General features: G+C 36.6%; 1 protein-coding gene across 1 annotated transcript; it reads right to left on the bottom strand.

Annotated features, from left to right (window-relative positions):
• Positions 1–14,175: 14,175 nt before the first annotated feature.
• On the bottom strand, positions 14,176–23,660 carry LOC131653111 (uncharacterized). Its single transcript, XM_058923160.1, has 14 exons — positions 23,422–23,660; positions 23,189–23,355; positions 20,502–20,671; positions 20,248–20,394; positions 20,086–20,137; positions 19,776–19,950; positions 18,079–18,161; positions 17,167–17,373; positions 16,579–16,695; positions 16,183–16,339; positions 15,716–15,823; positions 15,385–15,450; positions 15,038–15,294; positions 14,176–14,743 (listed from the first exon to the last, which is right to left on the bottom strand). The coding sequence occupies exons 1-14, from the start codon at positions 23,504–23,506 to the stop codon at positions 14,645–14,647; spliced, it is 1,890 nt and encodes a 629-aa protein (XP_058779143.1). The 5' UTR covers positions 23,507–23,660; the 3' UTR covers positions 14,176–14,644.
• Positions 23,661–23,784: the final 124 nt, after the last annotated feature.

Raw genomic sequence — 23,784 nt, 5'->3', positions numbered from 1 at the left:
TTGATTCATTTAATGCCTGCAAGTGAAACAAGTAACTAGAGATTTTAATCGCAATAAGCACATTAATCTGTTAAGAGAGGCCGAATATAAAATTAAAACTGACAGCTATGGTTTAGGTTATTAGTAGTAATTGTTCTATCAGAAGTAGTTATGTTAATTAATTGTGTCAGTTGTGTTTTAATATTGGGTGTTTCTGTCAAGTATAAATAGGGAAAGACTAGGGAGGGGGTGGTTATTACGGTTTAGTGGTTAGTTGAAGAGACCCAACTTTCAAACATTTGGGAAGGAAAACCAATTCTATTAGTGATTATATTGTAATCTTCTAACGTATAAATTTTGTACTGTGTAATTAACATTCTGTTTTGAGAATTTTTCTCTAGAGCAGTATTGTATAGAATAAGTTCAGAAAACTGTCACAAATTGTTCGACTGGAAACCAGTTTCTATCAACTGGTGTTAGAGCATTAAGATTTTGGTTGGTTTGATGGTTTCAATGAGAGGAGAAGTGGAGGCACAACTCAAATTATTCCAGCGTGGATTCGAAGGGCTTTTAGCCATGAGAGCTTTTCTGGTGACTCTAAGCTAGAAACTGTTGTCTTTATTAACTTCGCTTTATGCCTTACTGATGTAGGAGGATTGTGCGTATCAAAGAAGAAATCGCACGTCGGAAAGCATTTTAATATTTAAGCAATTTCTATTTTATTTGTTTTATTTAATTTTGTTTTGGATTAAAGGCCCATAAGGCCCAATAGGGTTTATTTGTTTTCTGTATTTAAAGACCTTTGACATGGCCATAAGGATTATCTCTTTTATTATAATAAAATCCAAAATTTTTTGTATTCCTGGTGGACTCCAGAGCTTATCTATAGGGTTTGCGCTTGCAACCCTGTTTTCATTCAAGGTTTAGCGCTTGCTATTCCTTTAGGCGGCTTCCGACTGTGTCAGTTGGCATCAGAGCAGGTTTTCTCCCGTTCTTTTCATAGCTTGACAAATATGGCGGATCAACCGGTGACCAAAGCAGATCTTGAGGGAATTACCACGGCTTTTACCGCGGCTCTAACTGCTTTGACTGAACAGATGGAGAATTTAGCAAATCAGGCGAACAACGCCAACAATAATGGGAATCGGCGAAGAGACAGGAGAGAGGAACCGGTTAGGGTTCTGCGGGGTGGAAACTGTGTCGAAGATTTGAGTTTTGATGAGGAAGAAACTTACGATGAAGAGGTTAATCGTGGGAATCTACAGAACAACCATGACTATCGAGTGAAGGCTGATATTCCATTGTTCTACGGAACTATGGGAGTGGAGGAGTTTCTTGATTGGCAGATCGACGTCGACAGGTTCTTCGACGTTATGGGCGTCCTTGAGAACAAATAAGTCAAGATGGTTGCGATCAGGCTTAAAAGTATTGCAGCTGTCTGGTGGGATAAACTTGTTTTTCAAAGGCAGAGACAAAGGAAATGGCCAGTCAGAACTTGGAGAAGAATGAAACAATTGATGCTGGAGCGGTTTTTACCGGAGGATTATGAGCAGATTCTTTATAAGATGTACATCGAGTGTGTTCAGGGCAAGAGAACCGTGACTGAATACACAACTAAGTTCCTGCGGTTTTCTGAGCGCAATGAATTGGGAGAATTAGAAAGCCAGAAAGTGGCTCGATACATCAGTGGCCTAAAGGGATCCTTGTAGGAGAATATGGGTTTATAGACTGTATGGACCGTAGCTGAAGCATCCGGTTTGGCTTTGAAGGCAGAATTGATGGAGAAATCCCCTCGAAATTTCTCGTCTATTGAAAGGTACTCACCCCAAAGTAAATGTGAATCAGCAGGTGACAAGGAAAAGAATGCAACATCCCGAGATTCCAACCTTGGGAATAAGGGGGCTAGCAGCTCTAGCAGTGTGCAGTAGGGTAAAGCACCAATTCAGAGGCCGAATAATCCATATGCTAGACCCGCTATAGAGACATGTTATCGTTGTAACGGAAGAGGCCACAAATCGAATGTTTGTCCAATAAGGAGAATCGCTGCTGTTGTGGAAGAAAGGGAGGAAGATGAAGAACGAGAAGATCCTACAGTTAAGATAAATGAGTATGCCGATGTTGAGTTTGCGGTGGAAGAATCTGATGAGAGGGTAAATTTTGTGTTGCAGCGAATGTTACTAGCATCCAAAGACGAAGGGCAACGCAAGAATGTGTTCAAGACACATTGTTCTATCAAGAACAAAGTGTTTAATCTAATTGTGGATAGTGGCAGCATGGAGAATCTGGTGTCGAAAAAATTGGTAGATTATTTGAAGTTAACCACATGAGAAGCCATACAACCTCGGTTGGGTAAGTAAGGGCTCCCAAGTTCGAGTAACACTAACCTGCAGAGTTCTTATCTCCATCGGAAAATATTATAGAGAAGAGGTACTTTGTGATGTTCTTGATATGGATGTTTGTCATATTTTACTTGGTAAGTCTTGGCAGTTTGATAATGATATCACTTATCGAGGACGGATAACATGATGATGTTTACATGGGGCACACATAAAATTGCTATGGCTCCTGTTTTGCACTTTGATAAGAATCCAGGAGGAAAGAATCCTAGATTCTTGATGATGACGCATAGTGAAAAGGAGCTTGATGAGGCTGTAAAAGAAACTGAATGTTTCTGTCCAGTGGTGATCAAAGGGTTGATGAATGCTGTAAAGGAGGAAACAATTCCAGAAGAACTGCTAGGGATCCTAAAGGATTTCAAGGAGTTGACCGCAGATGAGCTGGCAAACAATTTGTCTCCTATGCGAGATAAACACTTGGAAGTTAAAGTTTTCAATGTGGGAGAAGATGTGATGGCGTTTCGGCGTAAGGAAATGTTTTCAGTTGGTACTTACAGTTATAGCAAGCTGCCAGATGAAGTTCTTTATCAAGAAGAGAACTCGGGGTCGAGTTCTTCAGAAGTGAAGGAGATTGATGTAGGAGGATTGTGTGTATCAAAGAAGAAATCGCACGTCGGAAAACATTTTAATATTTAAGCAATTTTAGTTTTAATATTTAAGCAATTTCTATTTTATTTGTTTTATTTAATTTTGTTTTGGATTAAAGGCCCATAAGACCCAATAGGGTTTATTTGTTTTCTGTATTTAAAGACCTTTGGCATGACCATAAGGATTATCTCTTTTATTATAATAGAATCAAAAGTTTTCTTTATTCCTGGTGGACTCCAGAGCTTATATATAGGGTTTGCCCTTGCAACCCTCTTTTCATTCAAGGTTTAGCGCTTGCTATTCCTTTAGGCGGCTTCCGACTGTGTCACTTTCTAGTGCTAGTAGCAGTAGGAGTCGGCATATTATGTATAGTAGATCCTGATTAAGTATGGGTCATCGGGGTGAAGCGCGATCAGATGAAGGGGATTGCCATAGGTATCCTATGAATTGCTACCACACTCTAATGAAAAACTCCAAATATTTCTAGATTTCATAGATGCATTTCCTCACATATCCAAAAACATAAATCACATTCCTTTTTGACAACACCCTGAATAATAGGTTGCCTTTATTTTGAAATGTATTTATACACATATTCAAGAACACAGATGCATATTGATGCATATTGAAGTTAAAATTAAAATTGTTAACTTAAAGATGAAACATTGCATAAATGATTAGACATTACATAGATGAAACATATCAGCCTGGACGTTTCAACATCATAACAATATCTTTGACAGATCTCGCAATTTTCACATCTAGTTCAATCGAAAATTTGTTTTCGTAACGGAAAAATACATTCCACATAGTCCTTACATATGCAAGAGTCTTAGCTTAAAGTTTTTGAACCCAATGTTTCATTTGTTGTCAATTGCGGGTGAACGGTACTCGAGCTTCACAATTTTTTAATTGTCGCCGTATGGTAGTTTTTCCAGTATGAATTTCAGATCATCAAGAGGTGTATACTCTGTGAACTCGAATGTAATTAATGGCTCCGTCGCGTTGAAGTAGGCATATCCGATATTCCAATTGACGTTCATTATGATGTAATGTAATGTAATGGTGTAAAAAAAAATGAAATGTGAGTTCATATTTATATAACTTCTAGGTCAATATGAACCTTGTAACACTCCATTTATTTTCATAATTTAATTTAATTAAATTAATTGAATTATGAGGAATTAAGCAATTGGGCTTGAGTTGTGGTTAGTAAGGGAGGGGGTGCATTGGTAGGCCCTATTACTAATTAAAATAATTTTATTTTATTCTTAATAAAATAGAAGGAGTGGTAGAATAGAGAAGGTTACAGTATTGGGAAAAGAAGTTTGAACGTGAAAAGAGAAGAGGAACGGAGAAGTGCGACCGAGGAAGAACGAAGAATCAACCTTCAGGTAAGGGGGGACTCTTCCGTTTATCTTCTATTATGGGATTATAGATAATATGATAGAATTGATCGTGTTATCCGTACCAATTGGGTTGTGCTTAGGCTGTAGAAATGTTAGGTTTTGGGAGGATTTACACGTAATGAATATGCTGATTCGTGTAATGATGTTATTTGGATGGTTTGAATGTATTATAATGTGCTATAATATGTGTTTGTTGTACTGTATGCGAAATCTGATTGGAATGGGTTGAATTGGTAATGATTTTGTGAAGGAAGGGTAAAATCGCAGGCTGTTTTCTGCTATTCGGAGCGCTGGGATTCGCCAGTTCGCGCCGCGTCCCGGAGTTGGCGCCGCGAACAGCTTGGCAGAAGGCCAGGAAGCTTTGTTGCGCTCAGTACGCGCCGCGAGCATATGACCGCGCCGCGAGGGCGTAGTTTTTATTCGTTCCGCGCCGCGAACCTTTGTTTGCGCCGCGAAGGCGTAGTTCCTATTCGTTCCGCGCCGCGAACCGTGTGTGGCGCCGCGTGCTGTTAGTTGTTGCGACTGTCCATTTTGAAAAGTTTTAAAGAGGTGTAACTTTTAAACCGTAAACCGGATTTTGGTGCCGTTTCGAGTACAGTGAAGCTAATCAGATAATTTATATAATCAAATGGTGTTTTGAGTTGTGGCTCGAACTATTTTTAAAAACACCGAGCTTAATTGTTTGTGGTAGGATATGTTTATAGGTACACTAATGAATGTTTACCTGTATGATGTTGTGGTTGTAACTGGTGTTTATTGTACATGTATTGTTGGTATGAAATATGTGTCTTATTGATGATTATGACATTAATCTATGTATGTGGGCGATGAGCATGTTATGGTTGATGCATGCATTCATAATCATTATGTGGCTGGTCCTTGACGATGGTGGATCAGTAGTAGCTAATTCCCATTGTGAGGAATTAGTGAGTGGGTGTTACCGTATCCTTGACGATGGTGGATCGGTGAGTTGGGTTATATCCCAGATTTTGGTACCACATGCATGTAGTTGCATTGCATTAGGTTGTTTGTGATATTATAACATGAATGGAAGGTTGTCCAATGTTATAATATGTGCTGTTGATTGTTGGTTTACTGATTGTATGGTTTGAATCTGATCATAACTGTGATTGGGTGTATGGCATGTGAAATGATATTTTATTATTTATATCTTATAACATTAGTTAAATGTGAATGAGACTCACCCTTACTGTTGTTATTTTTCAGATTGAGGAGTAGCTCTCGTACTTGGTGAGGATTAGCTCGTCAAGTAGTTCGTTAGAGTCAGTTGGGTCCGTGTCATGCTCTGGTCGTGTAACACTGGGGGCGTCGTTTAGAATTATTTGTTGAACTTTTTAATTTGGATGGATTTGTATGTTGATGCTTTAAGTCTATGACTTGGCTGTTTGTTATTCAGATGTTAAAGATAATTCCGCTGTGTTAACATGATGAATCTGAATAAACGTGGTTGACGTTCTCCTTTACGGCATGACATGAGTATTATTGTTTGAATTATTTGGAAGTTGTAATGCCCTTTTTCATGTTAACTCTGATTATTGTCTATTATTATGCGGGGTATTAGAAGGGTGTTACAATAGTGGTATCAGAGCATTGTCGGTCGTTTGAGTCAGAGTCTTAGTGTCGGTTAATCCCTCGTATGCGATTAGTGTAAGGTTGACACTGTCGATACTTCTTGTTCTAATAGATATTGTTTGATATTTAGCAGAACAATGGCTGGAAGAGGAGGAAGAAACGATGATGCTATCGCTGAGGCTCTGGGCATGATTGCTGGTGTGCTGGGAGGGAATGCCAATGGAGCTGGAATTGGTGCTGACAGGCAGCTGAATAGTTTTCAGAGGAACAACCCTCCGTTGTTCAAAGGCACTCACGATCCCGAAGGCGCCCAGAAGTGGCTGAAAGAGATTGAAAGGATCTTCCGGGTGATTGATTGTGACGAAAATCTGAAGGTGAGATATGGGACTCACATGCTGTCTGAAGAAGCTGATGATTGGTGGATGGCTAGTAGGGACGATCTGCAAGCTGCAGGTGTTGCAATCACTTGGGCTGTGTTCAAGAGAGAATTCTTGCGGAGGTACTTTCCTGAGGATGTTAGAGGCAGGAAAGAGATTGAATTTTTGGAGCTGACACAAGGTAACATGACTGTGCCAGAGTATGCGTCCAAGTTTGTGGAGCTAGCAAAGTATTATGTCCACTACAATAATGATGAGGCTAGTGAATTCTCGAAGTGTGTTAAGTTTGAGAATGGTCTCCGCGATGAGATTAAACAGGGTATCAGATACCAGAGGATTCGCAGGTTTGTCGATTTGGTTGACTGCAGCCGAATCTTTGAAGAGGACAATATTAAACTGAAGTCGTCGCACTCTCGCGAGTTAGTCGACAGGAAAGGGAAAAAGCATATGGATCGTGGTAAGCCTTATGGTAAGGGTAACCAGAAAGCTGGAGGCTGGAAGAAGCCTAGTGGGGGAGACTCTAGTGCCCCTATTAAGTGCTTCAAGTGTGGAGAACCTGGACATCGCATTCACGAATGCAAAAGTGAGGAAAAGAAGTGCTATAGATGTGGAAAGGCAGGTCACATTGCTATTGAGTGCAAAGGGAACACTGTAACTTGTTTCAACTGCGGGGAAGAAGGTCATATCAGTCCTAAGTGTCCTAAGCCGAGGAAGAATCAAGCTGGTGGTAAGGTGTTCGCCTTATCTGGTTCAGAGACTACTCCAGAGGATCGGTTGATTAAAGGTACGTGTTTTATCCATGGCACTCCTTTAATTGCAATAATAGATACTGGGGCAACTCACTCGTTTATTTCATTGGATTGTGCTAAACGACTGAATTTGGAAATATCTGAGATTAATGGAAGTATGGTCATTGACACTCCTGCGTCGGGTTCAGTGACTACTTCGTTCGCTTGTTTGAACTGTCCAATTGATATTTTTGGTAGAGAATTCGGAATGGACTTAGTGTGCCTTCCATTGGAACAACTTGATGTTATCTTGGGTATGAATTGGTTGCAATTTAATCGGGTTCATATCAATTGTTTCACGAAGACGGTTATTTTCCTGAAGATGTCAGTGTTGAGGATTTAGCGATGACGGCTAGACAAGTGGATAAAGCAATGAAGGACGGGGCTGTCGTGTTCATGTTGATTGCATCCATGGAAGTGAAAAAGAAAGCGGTGAGTAGTGACTTACCGGTAGTATGTGAATTTCCAGAAGTCTTTCCAGAAGATGTAAGAGAATTGCCGCCAGAGAGGGAGGTAGAATTTGCTATTGAACTAATTCCTGGAACTAATCCTGTGTCGATGGCACCTTATCGTATGTCGGCATCGGAATTGAATGAGTTGAAGAATCAATTGGAAGATTTACTTGAGAAGATGGTTAGAATTTCTCAAGGATTATGATTTTGAACTGAATTATCATCCGGGTAAAGCAAATGTTGTTGCCGATGCATTGAGTAGGAAGTCCTTGCATATGTCTATGCTTATGGTGAGAGAATTGGATTTAGTTGAGCAATTCCGAGATTTGAGTTTAGTATGTGAAGACACTCCTACCAGTGTTAAATTGGGTATGCTGAAGCTGACTAGTAGTATTCTTGAGGAAATCCGAGAAGGTCAGAAGACTGATGTAGAGTTGGTTGATAAGTTGACTCTGATTAATCAAGATAAAGGAGGTGAATTCAGAATCGACGAGAATGGTATAATGAGGTTTGGTAATCGTGTTTGTGTTCCTGATGTTGCCGAATTGAGGAAGAGTATTCTTGAAGAAGGACATCGTAGCGGATTGAGTATTCATCCTGGTGCTACCAAGATGTATCATGACTTAAAGAAGCTGTTTTGGTGGCCTGGAATGAAAAAGGAAATAGCTGAATTTGTCTATGCTTGTCTGACTTGCCAGAAGTCAAAGATTGAGCATCAGAAACCGTATGGAGCTATGCAACCGTTATTTATTCCAGAATGGAAGTGGGATAGTATATCTATGGATTTTGTTTCAGGTTTGCCGAGGACGGTGAAGAATTGTGAAGCTATTTGGGTTATTGTAGACAGGTTGACAAAGTCTGCTCACTTTATACCAATGAGAATGGATTACCCAATGGAGAAGCTGGCTCAATTGTATATTGACAGGATAGTGAGTTTACATGGTATTCCTTCGAGTATCGTGTCGGATAGAGATCCAAGGTTTACATCCAGATTCTGGGAAGGTTTGCAGAGGGCTTTGGGTACTAAGCTGAGATTGAGTTCTGCTTATCATCCGCAGACGGATGGACAGACGGAAAGAACTATTCAATCACTAGAAGATTTGTTGCGTGCTTGTGTGTTGGAAAGAGGCGGTGTTTGGGATAGTTATCTACCCTTGATCGAATTTACTTACAATAATAGTTTTCACTCGAGCATTGGTATGGCTCCGTTTGAAGCTTTGTATGGTCGGAGGTGTAGAACGCCTTTATGTTGGTATGAATCTGGCGAAAGTGCCGTGATTGGACCGGAAATTGTTCAGGAGACGACAGAAAGGATCAAGATGATTCAGGAGAAGATGAAGACTTCTCAGAGTCGTCAGAAGAGTTATCATGATAAAAGGAGGAGGACACTTGAATTTCAAGCAGGAGATCATGTGTTCTTGAGGGTGACCCCTACAACTGGTGTTAGTAGAGCGCTGAAATCAAGGAAGTTGACTCCGCGATTCATTGGTCCGTTCCAGATTACGGAGAGGGTGGGAGAAGTGGCGTATCGTATTGCGTTGCCACCGACGCTTGCGAATCTGCATGATGTATTCCACGTATCACAGTTGAGGAAATACATTGCTGATCCATCTCATGTGATCCAAGTCGATGATGTACAGGTAAAGGACAATCTGACAGTTGAAACTTTGCCTATGAGGCTTGAAGACCGAAGGCTGAAACAATTGCGTGGCAAGGAGATAGCACTGGTCAAAGTAGCTTGGGGAGGACCAGCAGGTGGGAATGTGACTTGGGAATTGGAGAGTCAGATGAAGGATTCCTATCCAGAGTTATTTGCCTAAGGTATGTTTTCGAGGACGAAAACTATTTAGTGGGGGAGAGTTGTAACACTCCATTTATTTTCATAATTTAATTTAATTAAATTAATTGAATTATGAGGAATTAAGCAATTGGGCTTGAGTTGTGGTTAGTAAGGGAGGGGGTGCATTGGTAGGCCCTATTACTAATTAAAATAATTTTATTTTATTCTTAATAAAATAGAAGGAGTGGTAGAATAGAGAAGGTTACAGTATTGGGAAAAGAAGTTTGAACGTGAAAAGAGAAGAGGAACGGAGAAGTGCGACCGAGGAAGAACGAAGAATCAACCTTCAGGTAAGGGGGGACTCTTCCGTTTATCTTCTATTATGGGATTATAGATAATATGATAGAATTGATCGTGTTATCCGTACCAATTGGGTTGTGCTTAGGCTGTAGAAATGTTAGGTTTTGGGAGGATTTACACGTAATGAATATGTTGATTCGTGTAATGATGTTATTTGGATGGTTTGAATGTATTATAATGTGCTATAATACGTGTTTGTTGTACTGTATGCGAAATCTGATTGGAATGGGTTGAATTGGTAATGATTTGGTGAAGGAAGGGTAAAATCGCAGGCTGTTTTCTGCTATTCGGAGCGCTGGGATTCGCCAGTTCGCGCCGCGTCCCGGAGTTGGCGCCGCGAACAGCTTGGCAGAAGGCCAGGAAGCTTTGTTGCGCTCAGTACGCGCCGCGAGCATATGACCGCGCCGCGAGGGCGTAGTTTTTATTCGTTCCGCGCCGCGAACCTTTGTTTGCGCCGCGAAGGCGTAGTTCCTATTCGTTCCGCGCCGCGAACCGTGTGTGGCGCCGCGTGCTGTTAGTTGTTGCGACTGTCCATTTTGAAAAGTTTTAAAGAGGTGTAACTTTTAAACCGTAAACCGGATTTTGGTGCCGTTTCGAGTACAGTGAAGCTAATCAGATAATTTATATAATCAAATGGTGTTTTGAGTTGTGGCTCGAACTATTTTAAAAAAAACCGAGCTTAATTGTTTGTGGTAGGATATGTTTATAGGTACACTAATGAATGTTTACCTGTATGATGTTGTGGTTGTAACTGGTGTTTATTGTACATGTATTGTTGGTATGAAATATGTGTCTTATTGATGATTATGACATTAATCTATGTATGTGGGCGATGAGCATGTTATGGTTGATGCATGCATTCATAATCATTATGTGGCTGGTCCTTGACGATGGTGGATCAGTAGTAGCTAATTCCCATTGTGAGGAATTAGTGAGTGGGTGTTACCGTATCCTTGACGATGGTGGATCGGTGAGTTGGGTTATATCCCAGATTTTGGTACCACATGCATGTAGTTGCATTGCATTAGGTTGTTTGTGATATTATAACATGAATGGAAGGTTGTCCAATGTTATAATATGTGCTGTTGATTGTTGGTTTACTGATTGTATGGTTTGAATCTGATCATAACTGTGATTGGGTGTATGGCATGTGAAATGATATTTTATTATTTATATCTTATAACATTAGTTAAATGTGAATGAGACTCACCCTTACTGTTGTTATTTTTCAGATTGAGGAGTAGCTCTCGTACTTGGTGAGGATTAGCTCGTCAAGTAGTTCGTTAGAGTCAGTTGGGTCCGTGTCATGCTCTGGTCGTGTAACACTGGGGGCGTCGTTTAGAATTATTTGTTGAACTTTTTAATTTGGATGGATTTGTATGTTGATGCTTTAAGTCTATGACTTGGCTGTTTGTTATTCAGATGTTAAAGATAATTCCGCTGTGTTAACATGATGAATCTGAATAAACGTGGTTGACGTTCTCCTTTACGGCATGACATGAGTATTATTGTTTGAATTATTTGGAAGTTGTAATGCCCTTTTTCATGTTAACTCTGATTATTGTCTATTATTATGCGGGGTATTAGAAGGGTGTTACAAACCTTAATTTCTATCCTGTACCAGAGAATTTTTTAGAGATGTATCTCCGAAATTAGTGCTTGTATGTTTTTTGAAATAGTTTGGGTGCTTCTGGAGATGGATCTTCGGAAACACCTAACACTGCAAGAACATAGAACAATGAAAAGCTGAACCTGTTTTGGAAACGTAGAACAATGAAAAGCTGAACCTGTTTTGAAAAGAAAATTATTGGAATTTTTAGAAAATTGAAACATGTGTTAATTTCTTTGAAAATGTATATATTTGACGTCGTCAATATTAATACAATATTACATACAAATAGTAAAATGAACCGAAACAAGTGTTGACAAATATATATATGGATGGTATCGTCTTTGACTTTTGTTTGTTTTAGCCCCTTTCAATCTCGTTTAATTTGGTGAACTCATGTAACATTTCTAAAAAAATGATCTGGCCATGTCTCCGCTTTTGTGGATGAATGAGTTATCCATTCCGACGATGTCAATGGTATAGGGCATCCCGGTTTGAAATAAACTTGAACAAAGTGTCGTGACTCTGAAAGCCACTCGATACACATAATATGATCATTTAGATTTGGAGATGATAGGGTGCATTGAAAAAAATGTTTCCGAGAAACCATATCTTGTAAGATTAATACACTCTTTCATACACACCTGCTATAAGATGATCCATTTCAGGAAAGCACATCCATTTATCCTCCGGTGTCGGTCCACTAATGCAAGGAACAAAGATTCATAAATTGCATCATAATTTTGTTTTGACCCATATAGTCGTATGCTTTTTCTTTATGCCACTTCAACTCTTGGATCAGTTGTTGACAGACATGTCTAGGATCCTCTTCTCCTTTACCGAGTTACTGAGCAAAGCAGAAACGACTTAAACCACATTTACCATCACTCCCAACATTGACGATCCGTTCAATATATTTGTTCATAAAAAGTGGCATCTCGTCTATAAACTTGATTTTTGGTAGAGGCGGTGAAAGAGGTGGTTTACTAATGCGAACTTCTTTGAAAACACTTTTTTGGGATTTTGGAGTAGGTGAATCTGAACAATGGTTTGTCAACATGTTCAAAATAGGACGGCGACCGCATCGTTGAATGGTCACTCTGTGCTGGTTTGAGCTTTATAAGAGCACCTTTTGTTTATACCAGTTGAGACACTAATTTCAAATTAGTGGTTTCTGGATAAGCAATTTACCTCAATCTCTCTTTGATGTGGAGTTTCAGATTGTCATTGACTTTCAAAAATACCTCTTGTATCACTTTCCATTCGGCCAAGATAGATATATATGATTTATCGTCCTTCATCGCACCATCATTATTAAACGTTAGCCTTTTCTAGTGAGTGCAAACCTCATCCATTCGTTTCAGGCTATCGAGTCTCACCTTTTTCTAAATTAGACAAGCACATGGGAGCCCATAAATTTTTCTTGGTGTACAACCATATTTTGTGCTATCGGAACCTACATTCTTGGCCGGTTTTGCTTCGTGAAAAATAAAATTCAACCCGACCCGAGATATGTTGTCGAGCAACTGAGCAGCTTGACCTTTAGCAAGTACCAAAGATCTATGATGGCTACAAAACTAGTCTCAATCTCAACAAATGATAAACTCCTCTGATCAGTCAGAGAGTCCAAACACTCCACCACCTATTTTAAGGACTCAATATGAAAATCAAGATTTACAAAAACCCGTTTATTCCATAATTTTAGTACCGATTCGAGATTCTCCAAAATAAAAAAAAATTGAATCATGGATCAAAGAATCAAACCAGAAAGAATGAAATAGCTAATATAAACTAGTATGACATAATCAATGGTTATTAAGTCTAAAAATCTTAGGACACCACTCTTAATTAGAATACTTGAGGAAGACAAGGTAGTGATCACAGATGTCTCTAAAAAGGGTTTACTAGGTCATTGCCCTTCAGTGATGATGGGTGAAAAACAAAGTTGTTTAGGCAATTTTCCACAAAACGCCGCAAAAAACGAGACAAGCATAATAGATGGTGCGGGGCTAAAACCCAGTCTCACTCCGTGAAAAATGAGGGTCGGACGTGGCATGCACCCCTAAAGCCTAAGTTGCAAAAGTTCATGTTAATGTTTGCATTCACACCTTAGTTCAACCCGCAAATAAAATGCACGCATAACAAACTTGCCCAACGGCTCATACCCATTTTCCACCCTTCCCCCAATTATTCCACCACCCATTAGACACAAGGATCCTATCAATCCAACTAGCTACCCTTATTGGGCTAGAACCAAGTGAAACTCCTACCTTTCACCAGAAAAGTAATCATGATTAAAAACACTCAAAATACACCATATATCTTCTCCCGATTTTCTTTAAGAATACAAAAATAACTCACATGACCATTTTATCAACCAAAGAACTCTTAAAATAGACTTTAACCACAAAGCAAACAACCTTAAAAACACACCACTCCAAACACAGAAATTTATAACTCGAGAAAAAGAATCTTTTCTTTTAATTTGATTACTTATGCACATACAAACTCAAAAAATATATCACTAATTTTTATTTCACAAACAAAAATTAAAAATAATACTATTTATTCCGGGCTAGCAAACGGCTCAATAAAATCAGCCCGATCAACACTCATACTGGAGCCATATTGGATCAAAGCACCACCCTCATCTCAATCGATGTTCTTCCAACAACATTCCACTTCTCATGTCATACCCATCCGTGACAATTTTAATTGTTACCCATATATAAGTATGACTTCATGTTTAGACTTAGAGAGCCGTATTAAAGGAAAAATATATTAATTGTATTTAATCTAAATTAAGAAAAAAATATGGGAAACAAAAATCAAAGGAAAAAATAGGAAAAAAAATTATTATAGACCGAATTTTAAGACTAGAACACTCTTCAAAATTGTTTGAGAACCCTGTGTACATCTTATTAACAATTTGAAATAAACATTATATAAAATGAAAACAAAAAATATATGTACAACCAGACTTCCCTCTCTCTATATCTCTCTTCTCTCTTTTTTACAATTCTCTCCTGACTGTTCTGTTTTCTGCAGGAGAGATTGAGCTTCATATCTCCAACACTTAAATTCATTTTTCTTCCAGGATTATCTCATAAACTTTGCTTCTTTTCAGGATCTCCTCTCTATGTTAGGTTGCTGCGGATAAGTATAGCAACCCCCTCTCCTGGCTTCAATCATCTAATTGTTGATCCAACTAGAGAGCCGCAGACATCCATTTCATCCCAGAGACACTATGATTAGAGTATCATAAAAATGGACATGCATACAACGCACGTTATTCGCGAGCTGAATTATGGTGCTAACATTCTGAATTAGTTGAAGTATATGTCAGTTCAATCTGGGATGCAGTCCTTTCTGCAGCCAGCCACCACTCATCATCGCCATCATCAATTACCTCCTGCTTTGAACACATTTTATGGAACTGATATTTAGTGTTATATTCATGTGACCAATTAAGATAAATAAAACACCTTAAGCACAGTCATGCTCCAAGATAATTTACTTATACAGAGCTAATAAACAATTTGGTCACTAAAAAAGCATGTAGGTTTTGAAATCTAAAAAGACACTTTCTCCTACTGTCTAAAGAAAGGAGACAGGGCTTCAGTCGTATTTTTAAAAATAATGAGAGAGCCTGATGATGATTTTATGTAAATTGTAGCATTGGAAAGCTAAATGAAGACGAACTAACCTGGGTGCTTAACTCAGTTGCATTTTGCTTACTCTCCACATCCTCTACTACTTTTATGGCTTCTAGCCACCAAGAATCACTGGAGTTGTCCTCAACAGTGTCTTCATATTGTAGAAAATTGGGTTTGTTGTTATCATCAGGCTGACGTCCCCACTTATCATCTACTGGCTGTTTATCATTCGACATCCCAGATGAACCAACAACTGAAGGATTGGAGAACAAGTGAATTGGAATTGGTCGCGAAGAAGATCGAAAACCTGTTCCCATTAATTAACTAACATGTTACAAGAGGGTTAAGAATGGCAAGTTGAACGGATCTTCAAAGAATTCACTGTAAACATATTAACCTCGGCAGTCAGGATCATAACATTTCTGATAGTACATTACCCTTTTTAGGTCAACAACGTACATCACTGGACCAGAAAATCATCAAATGTATTAGAATGTTGCAATTAGATAAAAGCGAAAATATTAAAATGAAAGACAAGGTGGGACCACATTTCTTACTGCAGTTTCTCACCTTATTAAATCTACAATCATAATCATAATACAAGGAATATCTATCCATAAAGTCAAAAACATTTTCAAGAGTGGAGAATCTTCTACATTCATACATGGCTAAAAAGTAGTTCCAGGAGAAATAAGTACATACAAAAAAAAGAACATATGGGAGATTACCATTATTGCTTTTATGTTGTCTGCCAATTCGCTCACAGTATCTATTTTTTGTCATGCTGTAGATCAGCAGTCCAAATTCAGAGAATAAATACCAACTATGAATTTTTCCTATACATTCAATAAATTAACAGTCAGTAGAACTAAACTGAAGTCTCAAACAAGCTTGAGAATCTGGTGACAGCTTAAACAAGTATGTATAAGTTCAGAAAAAAGTGACTTGTACTGAAAAAGAAAGAAAAATTTGGAGACTAATTTGCAAGAACTTCATTCTCTCAAACATCTCAGATTTGAACCCCGGGGAGAGCGGGACGAAGCTGCTACCAATGGATACCATGGGAGTCTGAAGGTTTGTGAGAAGAAAGTATGTGCATCGGTGCAAGTAATGTTACTTAAATTCATAATACTAAAACAGAATATCCCTCATTTAATTGTTCCATTTATTGCTTTAAAAACATGCTACAACAAACCTGGTATATTCCCAACAGAGGCAACAGATAATATAAATTCGTCCACAAATGGGAATGGTGACTTTCCCATGAAGTATGTTCTTGAAACTTCACTTGTGCAAGTATTAAATGTAAGTTCTGGATGAATTTGGACAGAGTTTCCAAGATTACAATTCAACTGTCAAAGTCAAATAAGCAGCAATTATTAATCATGACAATTTAAATTTCTAGGAGGCAACAATGGTAGTACCAAACTAAGTCTGATATATGCTAAACCCCTATGTATAGAAGAAATCTCAGTACAAACTTGACATCATAACACCTCGTATTATTTTAAGGAAATATATTTTGTAATATTGAAAAATATGAAAACCTTCAAATTAAATTGAGAATTATAATTTTTAAGCCCAAAACAACCTCTGTATCAAAATGCAGAGTCTTCACGCAATCTAAGTCTGGTTTGCAGACCAGAAGCTTTCCGCAATCAACGTCCATGTTGCAGATCAAGGAAGCCATGAACATGTCTTCTTCACTCTGTCACTTGAACACCAAAACAGAAAAATAACTAAGTGGCAATAAAACTTGAACCAAGCTATTTAAAGGCAGAATGCAATCATAAAAAAATAAATAAAGCAGTTTGCTCATGGTAATGCACTTATTGTTAGTTTTCTTATATATAATAGAATGATTCTATCTGTCTTCAACAGGAAATCTTAGATTCTCAGGTCAAGAACCGACAAGAATACATGCAATAATCCTCTTTACAGGACAAAGAAAACGCATCAAATGGTGACTGACTCTTCCATAGGATGTCAACAAATATAACATTTATTATTCCCCGTTCTCGATCAGGTTCAATCCTATTTATTATATGCAGAGTAGTCTACAATACTGAAAATAGTTTGTAAAATTATTTTACTTTTTTCTTGGGGAAAATTTTTTCACGATGAAACTATTTTGATGGTATAATTTGAAATATTTATATTAGGTAAGAAAAATGCATACCAAGTGCTTGCTCTTAAATCTCTCTGTCGGCAAAAGAATTGAACTTTTTCCTGCCTTTGAAGATAGATGAAGACGGAAACAACGATTCCGAGTATATACAGCAGTATCCACAAAAAGTTGGCAAGCAGATTCATTGTCATCTTTTGCTACAAATAACTTTTCATAACTTTTATCTTCCCCCTTTGCATTTAGAATTCTTGAGCAAACCTGTTAATATAGTCAGTAACCGATACTTCTACAAAAGAAATACTATAGAGAAGGTTGTGTTATCAGCTAGTATAATTAACATTTTCTTAAGTAACTTCCCTTTTAAGCATTCATAATTACTGAAAAACATTTATAAAATGACTCACATAGTGTGTTAACTGTGAAAAGAAAGTGATAGAAAAATAATACAGATAAATGAAATACTTCTTTTATTCGTGACAATAGAGGAATCTCTACTGAAATATTGATTATTTCATTGATATGATATGATAATAAATACAAGCAAGAAAACAGCTCTTAGATAGCACTTCCCTGAAACTAAGAGCACATGTCATAACTCATAATGGCACACCATATTCAGAATCTCCTTTTCCTCCCTCACACACTCACAATAATTTACCCCTTCCGATTCGATACCTTTCCTTTACTCTCTTATCTTTCTATAATTAAGCCCCCCCTATTCCTCTTTAGCGCATCTCCTTTTCTTCTTCTTATGAAATCTTTCAACCTCAGCTTGTGAGTTAATTAGGTCAACTAGTCGACCTATAGTAAATTTCTGATGAAGATTCCCATCATAAAGAGAAGGATGAATAATACATCTCTAGACTCTAATAGTACTGGATTCTCAAGAATTGATAGGAAATCACCCCAATCCAAAATTTATCTCTAGTTTTTATGAACTAAGATGAGTATACTTGGACTTACTTCTGAAACAAAGGCACCTGCATGAGAGTTATCCTTAAAAGCAGCCTTTGGTATGCGTATTGTTAGATGACGAGAAAACTTGTCTACAAGTCCAATAATAAGAAATGATAAGGATAATTATATATGTGAAAATATTAGAATCAATGTCTTAGCAGCACTTAACAAATAATTTATTATAAAAGTTAAGAACATGTAGAGTGCCAAGTCAAATATAAAATGTTTTGAAAAACAGTGAAGAAAACTATGCAGAAGATCTCAGAAAATGCTGATGGTATAATTGGTTCACAATGGTAAAACCCTTAGCACTTTGCACAAGGACAAGGATTGAATTCTTCTTTCACTTAAAACGGACAGGCTCTAGAGAACGACGGGTATTGCTTGTGATATGTGCAATCCACACAAATCAGCAGAATACAAAAGGAATTATACAGTACTGAAGGGAGGGAGACAACAGGTAAAGGCGGTTGAAGCATTTCACGGTCAACAAGATAAGCCATGCAATTTTTATAGGACTAATGAAAAAGATAACTGCCATCAAATATTGAACCGATGAACACTGATTTCCATGTGGTAATCAATACTTCTCAAAACCAAACTGTCAATGCTAGTTTATGCAGATTAACTATAAATTCTTCCCTAAGAAACAATAAATCGAAGAAAAAATGAAATGAAGATGGAACCAAGATTTCATGACATCGGCTATTTAAAGAAAAAGCATTTAAGCAACCAGAAAAATCATATTCCCTATAGTTTTCAAAGCTGCAGTTTACAACAAATGGAATAGACATGAACAATGTAGTCAAGCACGGCATCTTAAGTAGGATCGGTCGGCTTGCGAAACAGTTCAATAACCGAACTAAACCATAATTAACTGAAACAAAATCAAAGAGAACCGAACCATTAATAGTGTCACTGCATTGGTATTACTGCTACTGTATATATATTTGTTTGGTACTTTGGTTTACTGTTTCACTGTTTTAAATATTATTTAAACTTCGAGTTTGTTTTAAATAATAAAAGTTACCTTCATAAAAGAATTGAACTTTATTTAACGGTTAATAAATAAATTTAAATTCTAAGTTTTCCATAGGAGACGTTAATTGTATTGTATATGAAAAATATAGTATAAATTATTTATTTTAGTTTAAGTACGGTTTGTTTCAGATTTTTCCAAAAAATTTTTTTTTGACAGTTTATATATATATTTTAGTCTAAAAAATATTTATTTTTAAAATAAAATAATTGATTTAATTGATATTTAATTATCACTTTGTTATATAATTCTACCGTTTAATTATATAAAAAACATGTTTATAGAAAAATACTAAAATAAAAAATTTAAAATGATTTTTTATTAAAAAAATTCCAAAAAAATATAACGGTTTAATTCACTTTGTTAAATGGTTCTTTTTAAAAATAAAATTGTTTAGTAACAGTATGGTTCGGTTCATAGTTCAAAACCGGTGTAACGAATCAATACTTTGGTTCTAAGCAAATTAAAACGGTTCAGTACTGTTCGAATGAACTATTGTTATGGTATGGTCTTGCTTCAAAAAGCTCGATCTTGACCACACCGGTGATGAAAACGATATTTCTTTGATAGTAGCACTCTAAGGCATCCTTAGCACGTAAGATCTTACGATCTTATGATCTAACACTCGATATTGACTATATTGGATAGGAAAAAAATGTCATACCTTTAGTTGAAGAATCAAGTTCTACTATCCAATCACGCTCTCCATGGATTTCATACTTTTCATGTAAGGCTTCTAAAACTACTGATATCAAAAGATCAACCATTTCGTCTCCATTCTTTCCTATGTTGACTCTTGTATTAAACTCCAAATCAAAGTAAAGGTGGCATGGTAAACCCTGGGAGCAAAGAAACTTTAAGACTTGAATAAACACGCATAAGGCACCCACATCGATCACATCACAGAATATAACTAGTAACTACAATATAAGTCTTCCCATGAAATCAGTGAACATTAAACACAAAATTATTACCTCTTGAATCACTTCATAATGATGACGGAATTTGGAAGGCATGTTTTTGTACCTGAGAGTACAGCACTAGGCAATATGAATATATAAAAAGAATGATTTTAGTGACAATTAATTAGTTGAAAATAATGATCCACATGAGAACAAAAATTATGCTAAGGAGACCTTCGCCAGAATTCTGTATAAGTAGACACAAGGAACCTTCTCTGGCCATTAAAGTGATCTTGGTAACTAAAGAGATGAACATCTTCTTGTTCTTTGGCAAATTTTACTGCTTCATCCTGCCTAGGGAATGTAAACCAAACTTCCTTCCTAGACAAAAATCAACCTTTGATTCAAGCCATAATCTGATACATTGAGTAAAATAAAAATAAACAGTTGAAAAAAGTAAAGGGTAGAAACCAGCTTCAAAAAAACACCTTAAGTTCTGTTTATTTCGCTGGGAGAGATCAACACGTATCTCATGTAACAATCGCCATAAACTGGTTGGTTTTTTCGGAGGCACGCCATGAGGAGAACCATAGAATACAACCGGAGAGATTTGCTTCCTTCTACTACAGCTTTTGGTTTTAGCTATTGCTGATTTAAGCTGAAATGCAAGGAAATTTAGTTTTGACACATAAAATATGAGCCTAGTAGCAATGATAATAGTACAAGAGGATGTAATGTATTATATAAAATTATAAGTATAAAAACAAAAAGAAATATGCAATTAAATAAGAATATGACACAAGATACAATACATACAGTTCTCACAGCATCTCAAGAGAAGTAGTAGTTAGGAATAAAGCAACAATTTGACAAAAAAAAAATGGTAATTTGTTCTGATTGACTATGGGACTACGGATCGACTTATTTGAGTTTATCGACTGCTGACATAAACACTTGTCAAACTATTTGGGAGAGTTTATGAAAACAACTTATGACTTATGACATGTTCATAACCTTTCTTCAGTTTATTTCCATAAAAATATATGTACAGAAACAAATATGCACTTAAACCAGAAAAAAAGAAGAAACAGTACATATAATAGTTAGGAATAAAGCAGCAATTTGACCATAAAAATGGTAATTTGTTAGATTGACTATGGGCCTATAGATAGGCTTATTTAAATGACATAATAACTTGTCAGACTGTTTGGAAGAGTTGATGGAAACTGCTTATGACATGTCTGTAAATTTTTTTCAACTAATTTCCACAACCTCTTTAGGATAGCTTACATAAAAATATTTTGACTTTATTTTATCTTTTCTTACAGAAATAATTATGCATAAGCACCTAGGTTGTTAATCTCGGATAGCGGCACGTAGCACCAAACCCCCAAAATGCTATAGTTGTATGGAAGATAGCGGGATGACCAATATTGTAAGCTTTAAAAACCAAGATAAATACTTAACATGAATATATAAATACTTAAAAAAAGTTTGAACAACATATATAATACCTTAAAAACAGAAGTTGCAACAAGATACATAAATTCCAACAGGACCTTCAATATAAGTTCTCATCAAAATAAAATTATAAATGTTCTCAAAATGACTAAACCAAATTATAAACCTAAACAAACGTAAACAAAATGACTAAATCATAACTACTTCTATCTCATCTTCACTTATAAGTTCCACAACATTAATATCATCTTGCTTATCACTTGATTCAGACTCTTCTTCTTCCACCTCCAACTCCTCATCCCCATTAGACACTAATGTAGCAAGTCAAGAATAATGTCTAGTAGAATAGGTGAAGAATGGTTATGAGAAATAAGCACGCTATCGACAACCTAGATATGATAAACGTTGATGCAATAAGCGATTACTTAAGTTTCTTTTTTTCCTTTTAAAGGTTTCAAGGAGGGATACTAAATTTTAGTATGGTCCATTTTGCTTTCAATTTTAAGCTTCATTTAAACTATATTATATTAAGGGTACCTTTGGAATTGTTGGAAACATGGTTGTCAAAATCGGGATCTCAATAAAGAGCGTTAGGATATCGAAAAAGCGTAAATCGTAGGATCGTAACTCGGATCGTAAGATCCCAATAAATAGACAAAATTATAAAAAATAATTGAGAAAAATAACCTTAACATAAAATTCTTATTAACTTAATCATAATAGCAAATATTCAATTAAAAAAACATAACTTTTTCAAAACATAAAATTCATAACAACTCAAAACATATTACAAACTACTTCATCTGCAGTTTTGTATTGGAGTAACGATGGAAAAGATGAGAATAATATAATGACTTGATTTGAATTTATAGAGGAAATAGATGAAGAGAAGAAATCAAATCATCATGGTGAGGAAGTAGAGTTCTAATGATTTTGGTGGCTGAGCAGCTTTCACGATAAATGGTTTGCACTTTTCAAGAGTAGATTTATTATATTCCAAGTCCCAAAACCCTAAAAATATAAGCGCTGCTATTAGGGTTACTAATGGGTCAGTTTTTGGACCGGGTCAAAAAATCCAAAATAGGTCAAAATAAAATAAAAAACCTGAATCGTTGGGATCTTACGATCCCACGATTTCACGCTCTTTCTCTGCGCTCTCATCGCTCCTTCCATATTCACGATCTTTCTGCCAATAAGAGCGGTGGATGGTTCCCAACTCCTAAGATCGTACGCTTTTGGGAGTTAAAGCTAGATCCTAACAACCATGGTTGGAAAGTGATAGATTGGAATGAAATAGAGTTGTATATAATCAAATTCTATTGTATGAATTTGCAAATAATATATGAAGCAGATAGAACATGATGGAATTCATTACATCCTATTCCATCCAATCCTTCAATTTTCATTTCCCCAATTTTGAGAGTACGCAATGGAATAAACTAATTTATTATGTCTCATTATGTCAAATTATAAAAAATAAACAAACAATGAAATGAAATGAAATTTCTAGTCCATTCCATCATGTTCTATTACACTACCTCCGTTCTAATCCATCAATCCAAACATAACCTAAATAATGCTTATCAACTTAATGAAAACTTAACCTAAATTACTTCCAAGCTTATTCAAATAAGAAAGAAGAATTAATTAATTAATCAATCAATATACAATAAAAAGAACATAAACAAATTACTAACAGGAGCAAGTACATTACTTTCTCTATGGAAGATTCGACGTTTGTGGTTTTGATGCGTGATAAGGGAGTTTTCTCTTCTCTTCCTTCAATTGATCCTGGATTTGGAGATTCCGATACTATCTCATTCTTCGACTTTTCCTTCTCCAATTTCCTTTTCCTTCTTTTTCTTTCAATCAAAGCAGAAGCTGAAACAACAACGTTCTTAATTTCGTACTCAAAAAAGAAATTAACAAGAAAATTGAAAGACTTACGAGGCGGTGATACACCGCACTTGAAGCATGCGAATAAACGATCAACGTCGTTCATATTCTTGTTGTTTGTGGTTGATGATGACATTAGGGTTTTGATCTTCTTTTTGTTCTGATTTTATGTGAAAATGAGGATTTGGAATTTCCGAGTCTGGGATTTTCACGTTGGCGATAGGGGCGGGAATTTGAATTTCGGTGACGGGTTGGATGGTCGTATAGAAAGATGTGACCACCATGGATAATCAATGTTGACCGTAGATGTGAATTCTGAAACATTTCAATGCTCAAGATCTTATAACGGATATAAAAATTTAAAAATGTGTTTTTTATTATCATCCGTGATCAATGTTGTTATTCTCGTACAAA

The sequence above is a fragment of the Vicia villosa genome, linkage group LG2, assembly GCF_029867415.1.
Source record: "Vicia villosa cultivar HV-30 ecotype Madison, WI linkage group LG2, Vvil1.0, whole genome shotgun sequence".
NCBI lineage: Eukaryota > Viridiplantae > Streptophyta > Magnoliopsida > Fabales > Fabaceae > Vicia > Vicia villosa.
The sequence above is the reverse complement of the archived record's forward strand: the minus strand, read 5'-3'. Positions and strand labels throughout refer to the sequence as shown.

Bases quoted from the DNA above. Each gene is read 5' to 3' on its own strand.
- LOC131653111 (XM_058923160.1), bottom strand. From the start codon at position 23,506: ATGTCATCATCAACCACAAACAACAAGAATATGAACGACGTTGATCGT. The intron at 20,395-20,501 runs GTGTTTTTTTGA...ATTTTTGTCTAG, and splicing joins CGAAATAAACAGAACTTAAG to GAAGGAAGTTTGGTTTACAT. The intron at 15,451-15,715 runs GTAATCTCCCAT...TTTCTGGTCCAG, and splicing joins ACAACATAAAAGCAATAATG to TGATGTACGTTGTTGACCTA.